At 41.0% G+C, this 6,754-nt stretch overlaps 1 protein-coding gene across 3 annotated transcripts in view; it reads right to left on the bottom strand.

The window, feature by feature from the left end:
- Window positions 1-1,081: 1,081 nt before the first annotated feature.
- Window positions 1,082-6,754, bottom strand: part of LOC138015726 (tetratricopeptide repeat protein 28-like) — a 46,256-nt gene continuing 40,583 nt past the window's right edge. Inside the window, exons 1-3 of one of the 3 annotated variants that reach the window (XM_068862840.1) lie at window positions 3,561-6,202; window positions 2,994-3,084; window positions 1,082-2,852 (exon numbers count right to left, since the gene is read on the bottom strand). In XM_068862840.1, coding sequence (XP_068718941.1) covers window positions 3,065-3,084; window positions 3,561-5,070 — 1,530 coding nt within the window. In that variant the 5' untranslated portion in view covers window positions 5,071-6,202 and the 3' untranslated portion in view covers window positions 1,082-2,852; window positions 2,994-3,064. The other 2 variants (XR_011125617.1, XR_011125616.1) reach the window with 2 other exon arrangements.

Genomic DNA, 6,754 nt, shown 5'->3' with positions numbered 1-6,754 from the left:
CTGCACGATTTGAATAATTTTTTGACGAGTGCTTATACATTTGCCCAAACTAAACTTTACATATATTAAAAGACCTATCCTTATATAGTTAGAATCTAAAATCTTTTGGAATTCCGAGACATGGCACATGGTCAAAATGTCAATTCTTTTCACCCACCGTCGAACTCTTCGTCTGAGAACAGTCTACCTTTGTTAACCACCAAATAATTAGATTAATCCTATTTTCCTGTAAATGTGCTTTTTTGGACAAGGAAGAGTTGTGCAAAAAGTTGGTTGCATTACAACTTTTCTGCATCAATAAATGCGACTCGCGAATCAAATAAAAATGGTCGATTTTCAGCCCGGTTGGGACTCGCTAACTTGATGCCAGGACGTGAAATCGAAAATGTCGTTTTTCTCGGAAATACCGAAATATTTAAGGAAAGAAAACGCATGGCGTTTTTACTTTTACTGAGGCCTGCTTATATGCAAAAGTAAGGCGAATTTAAATTATCAAGTCTTACGGACTATATTTGAATTTTGTGGGCATTTGCTCTTAAAGGAGCAGTGTCACCGGTGGCGCATGCGTGACAGCCTGCAAAAATGTTTGAAAGAGTTTGCCAACTTTTTTAAAGGAGTGTGTGGGGAGTGACTATCTTACACAATCAAAGCCATCTGTGGTCACTTTAGGGAACCAAATATCCTGTGGCGTTCAGAAACAAATTCACTATATTTTCGTTATTGTTCTTTCAATTGCTCCTTTTTTCTTTGACTTTGTTGTTTTGAATGGGATTTGTTCGTGTGTTACCATGTCGAGTCGTGGCGGCCATCGAGCTCGAAGCGGACAAGTAGTGATTCAGTCTCCTCAAGAAAGGAAAAGAGAGCTCTTCAAACCACACGCTCCATGAAATTTTTGCCCACTGTGACTTGAGCCCACTGTGTCCCACGCATTACTTTAATTCCACTGTTGTTAAGTGAGCCCACACAACACGAAACATCACGTGAGAATTCAGGCGCTAAGTAACGCCCGTGCATGCTCAACACGGTGAATTTCGACCCATGGCAAAGGTCTCTTTCCCGTATTTGTCAGCCCAGCGAACGCAAAAGTAAAGAGACCTTTTCTAGCAGGGGAAACTGCACAGTTGCCCAAAAGAGAAACATACATTTGCTAGCTGAGAATCCATGTGTCCTTTATTTGCTAATGAATTCATACAGGATTGTGAGCAGGCTTGAAGTTTTTGGGAAAAAAAGAAAAGAACAAAAAGTGGTAAAAATTTTTTTAGCCGGGAATTTCAAAAACTCATTAAAACACTTTTCGTTGTAGTCACTATAGTAGCCAATCTGTACTCACGTTGCCATTGGCGACGATTATTGACGGACAATAAAATGATCAACGGAATTCTTCTCCTCGAGAATCTCTATGAATAAGGCAATGGCCAGTGAGGACGTTCTTTTCTCGACGACATTATATGTTTCATTTGTTCATTTACAAGATATCTAAACTATGGTATTTCTGCAGGATAGTTCATTACAATGCCTGTCTGAAGAAAGGCGTTTCCTACTTAGTGTGCATTCAGCAATCTAGATATTGACATGGATTGTCATCTCCTAACTGGTTTGTATTGAAAATTTAAAGATTGGAGAACGAAAATTTAATTAAGAGATCAAGCAACAATTTTATTACCCACAGTACTTAGCTTTTGACCTTCTGGAATTTTCCGAAATTGCGAGAAGAAATCTGCACGTTTGCCTAAGCAAAATGTTTCAAATATGGTCTCATTAAGGGGTCAAAAAAAGCCTGGGCCACGCCCATATTAGTGTTCTTTAGGAATTTAATTCAAAAATTTCTACAAGCATATGCAAAGTCCTCCCTCTCCGGTGTTTAAAATGCACATAAATTAAGAGATCTGGAAACTTTTACAATACAATACAATACATACTTAATTGACCGCTCCCCATAGGGGCTTTTCAGGGCCAATGAAACACAACGAAACGACAGAACAGAACAACAACAACTGTTAAGAATCCCAACTGGCTGGAGGCAAACCAGTTGGCTATTTACAAGTGCAGCTGGGAAGTTGAACCAGGGACTACCAGGATCAAATTCAACGAGTGGTCAGAGCGGGTCTTGAACCCGGGATATCCGGATCTGAAGGCAAGCGCTCTAACCACTGGGCCACACTGCCTCCTTTTACTTAAACACACCTTTTTACCTTCTAGAAGTTCTAAGTTATCGCCCATTTCATGGAATTATTTTGCATCGGTCCGGTCCCTCTGTGACAAAACATCACAAAATCAACAGTAACGAACATTCCATTTGTTTGGTTCTAGGCCCTAGCAAGAGTCCATCACCCAAGAATGAGATTTACCCAAATTGGCCTAGTCCTCATCAACGTAAGAAAAGTGTCTGTTTTTGAACCATGTTTTGCGGGAAAATAAACAATAGACCAAATCGGCTAACTCAATGTTGTGCCCAATTCAAACCCTTTGGGAATAAAACGTTTTATTCCAGGAATTGCCATATCATTTAAATGTGAATGCTACATTAAAATTCGTAATTTCCAAACATTTCTACTTTCCTAGGTTGTTTTTTAGCTTATAGACATTTGCTTCCTAAAACAATTAATTTGCTTATTTAGCTTTGGCCAACCTTACAGAAACACATTCCCCCAGACTGTCACTTATTGATATTGTAAATGGAAAGTTGGTATAGCAAGCTAAAGAGTATACTTGTCACCTGAGAAACACACCGCAAAAGCTTGGAGTTATTTTGAAGTATTTTCAAAGGCCAAAATTACATGACGGCTAGATCCTCGGTCAATGAAGCAAACCGTTTTGCCAAGTCCCTGATTTCTATCAAGTGATTAACTAATCCTGGTAAAGATGCTTACAAAACAAAGCACAAGTGTAAGGACTTGGAAAGTATCTTAATTCTACTGAAATCTCATGCTACTTTAACTATAATTGGCATGATATCTTGTGTCTGACTGCTACTGAGGTATCAATGATTGAATTGTTTTCAATAAATAGTAAAGTCGAAGAAAGGAAAATAATATATCGACGTATCAGAGTCCATGTTGGTTTTTCACGTTTTGGACATCGTTTCTGAAAAAAAAAACAATGAAGAAAGAAACAAGTAGTGGGTTAAATGGCAATAAGGAATTTCGTTCTGATAGGCAAGTAAATAATATAACAATTATCTTAATTCATGAAAGTGTTTGTGCTTAGTTAATAGCAACAATTCCTATTCAGTGTTACTTTGACTTGAGGAACTCAATGGTTCACTTCACTTGACATAAGCAACTGGCAATGACCGATCAGTTTCATTGTCAGTCCATCATAACACGGCTCAAACAGCTAGCTATCTGCAGGAAGCTGAAGTAGCTGAGTCGGTGAATGCAGACATTATTTAATTCAGGTATTAGCCAAAGCAGTTCGAGTAAAAATAACCACTCTGGCAACCGTTTTTAAAGCCATTTCTCTGTGAAGAACGCACCTGTTCCTTTCGACAACTTCCTGATTAAAAACATGTACAAAATACAGCGATTCAGTCATTAAAGTTATATTTATATAGCACTTACCATTCTTTTCATGTTCGTGTTGCGCAAATTCAAAGGTGACATCATCGCCAATTAGCACAAATGGCGCCCAGTATTTTATGGCGGAATACTTCTTTGTCTCTCGAAGAGATTTCATAGCATGGTGAAGACTTTTACTTGCACTTTTTCTGTCTGCCAAGTGTTGGTAGAAACTCTTCATGAACAGGAAGGTCGCCTCATCGTCGACGGCCCAGAGTGACACCAGAACAGACCGGGCACCAGCACACAGGAAAGCCCTGGCTATTCCCACAATACCCTCAGATTTTACCTCTCCCCGACCACTATGGCAGCAACTCAGCACAACCAGTCTTGCCTGAAGATGAACTGCTTGAACATCGCTCAACAATAACATGTAATCTTCCTTTTTGGGGATCTGGGATGTGCGTTCGGGATTTGGGGCCAAAGCAATTTCTCCAGATCCGTGATCCCCATGTGCAGCAATGTGGATTAAAGCAACTGACTTCATTCTTTTCAGCACCTCAGCTTTGGTTGCATTTTTTCCTGTAAGAGGCGCAGTCTGCAGAAGTTCTCCAATCATATCCACCTCTTTTTTTGCACATGGCAGCTGTTTATGCATGGGTTCACCAGTGCCATAAGTGACTTCCTTCAAGCATGGATCGCCTACAAGCAGTACTTCATTCTTACTTAGGAAGTTGTCAGGTGCGCTTGCGATCAGTCTTAAAGCAGTCAGTGAGGGAATTGTGCGGATCCTGACAGAGTCACTCAATGCAGAAAAAGGAGCCTGGCAAAAGTGTCCATCAGGAACAAACACTAAGTCATCACCCTCGAGCAAGTCTGCAATAGGATTGACTAAGACATCATATAAAGGCTGCAAAGAGTGCACACAGAAGCTCAAGGACTGAACGGTTTCTTCAGCGACCTCCCCACTGCTCGAGAATTCACTGCGTTGTCTGACAAGCGAACGATTCTTGCATCGTTCAACGGTCCCAGCATTGATCTGTTTAAAAGTACTCTTCATCAGAGAGTTAGCACTTCCATTTTCGATTTTCTTTTGTCTAAAATTTATCCCGATGTCTTCTCTTAGCAACCAGAAGCTGATCGTGTTCCCTTCAAGTGCTGTGAAAACAGTTTGTGAAGGTAGATCTTTCATAATCAGAGAGATAGTTAACCTCATTGTGGGGTTCTCATCGATGCCGTATTGCATCTTCAAAATGTCTGCCAAAGCCTGTGCTCGTCCTTGCTCAGCAGCATACAAAGCCTCATCAACCTCTCCATTCTTCAAAAGTGTTGTCCACAGAGCGGTGTACGCAAACCCATTTTTGTCACGAAAGCTAATTTTCCATGTATCCTCTGACTGAAGAAGACCCCTTGTTTCATCAAAATAATGAATGCTTAGTCGATAGTAATTAAGTGCTTTGCTCAAGGAGTCAAAAAATTCATGAACAAGACCAATGTGATAACATGCTATTGCCTGCCCTATTGGGTCCTCCGTTTCCTTGCAAATACTAAGATCTTGATTGTGGTACACCATGGCTTCCTTGAAATCACCAAGACTTTGATAAGCATTGCCGAGATTGCCATAGGCTCCTCCTTCTCCGTCTCTGTCCCCCACCTCTTTTGCAATGCTAAGATCTTGATTGTGGTACACTATGGCTTGCTTAAAATCACCAAGACTTCCATAAGCGTTGCCGAGATTGCCATAGGCTCCTCCTTCTCCGACCCTGTCCCCCAGTTCTTTTGCAATACTAAGACGTTGATTGTGGTATGCTATGGCTTGCTTAAAATCACCAAGACTTTGATAAGCGTTGCCGAGATTGCCATAGGCTCCTCCTTCTCCGGCCCTGTCCCCCAGTTCTTTTGCAATACTAAGATGTTGATTGTGGTACGCTATGGCTTGCTTAAAATCACCAAGACTTTGATAAGCATTGCCGAGATTGCCATAGGCTCTTCCTTCTCCAGCCCTGTCCCCCAGTTCTTTCACGATACTAAGACATTGGTTGTGGTACACTATGGCTTGCTTTAAATCAAGCCTTCGATAAGCGCTGCCGAGATTGCCATAGGCTCTTCCTTCTCCGACCCTATCCCCCAATTCTTTCGCAATGCTAAGAGCTTGATTGTGGTACACTATGGCTTGCTTAAAATCACCAAGACTTTGGTAGGCGATGCCGAGATTGCCATAGGCTCCTCCTTCTCCGGCCCTGTCCTCCACTTCTTTCGCAATGCTAAGAGCTTGACTGTGGTACACTAGGGCTTGCTTAAAATCACCAAGACTTTGATAAGTGTTGCCGAGATTGCAATAGGCTCCTGCCTCTCTGGCCCTGTCCCCCAGTTCTTTTGCAATGCTAAGATCTTGATTGTGGTACACTATGGCTTGCTTAAAATCATCAAGACTTTCATAAGCGTTGCCGAGATTGCGATAGGCTCCTCCCTCTCTGGCCCTGTCCCCCAGTTCTTTTGCAATACTAAGATGTTGATTTTGGTACGCTATGGCTTGCTTAAAATCACCAAGTCTGTGATAAGCGATGCCGAGATTGCCATAGGCAGCTCCTTCTCCAGCCCTGAAATCTATTTCCTTAAAAATGGCTAATGCTTCTGTGTAATTTGTTATAGCCTGATGAAAGTCAGCTGTGCCCTGATAGTATATACCAAGATTGAAACAAGCCAAACCCTCGCCTTTTCTGTCGCCTTCCTTTCTTGCAATGCTAAGCTCTTGCATGTGCTGCTCCAAAACGTCCAACTTTCCATCCACCATTTTTGATAATCAGAACCAGGAAGTTTTTCTTAAAATTTTGGGATGTGCCTAGAAGATAAATGAACGAAAACACAATAGGTTCAATGCTCTGACTACAGGATGCTAAACCGGCACAGGAAGATTAATTGAACAGTGAAGGAATAACTATAACTATAACAGACTAAGAGCGTTTTATGCAATAATAATCGAGGAACATTAAAAATAGAAATTCTATTATGTAATTAGGGAAAAACAGCGTATAGGAAAATGATGGCATCCCATTTCATCTTTCTTATCGAAAGCTAATTAAAAGTTCCTGAGATTTGCTTCACTGGCAGGAAATTTGCTGCCGGTATGAAGCTGACACTAAAAAGACAGGAGGGGATGTCATTAAGAGTGTAATATTCAATTTTCTGCAATTGACGTCAAACTCATAATTTCTTATTTCAGGTCTATCCAATGTCGGAATCGGGAATTCAATTGC

Source organism: Montipora capricornis, chromosome 9, assembly GCF_036669925.1.
Source record: "Montipora capricornis isolate CH-2021 chromosome 9, ASM3666992v2, whole genome shotgun sequence".
In the NCBI taxonomy this organism is placed as follows: Eukaryota; Metazoa; Cnidaria; class Anthozoa; order Scleractinia; family Acroporidae; genus Montipora; species Montipora capricornis.
This window is presented reverse-complemented; position numbering and strand designations above follow the sequence as displayed.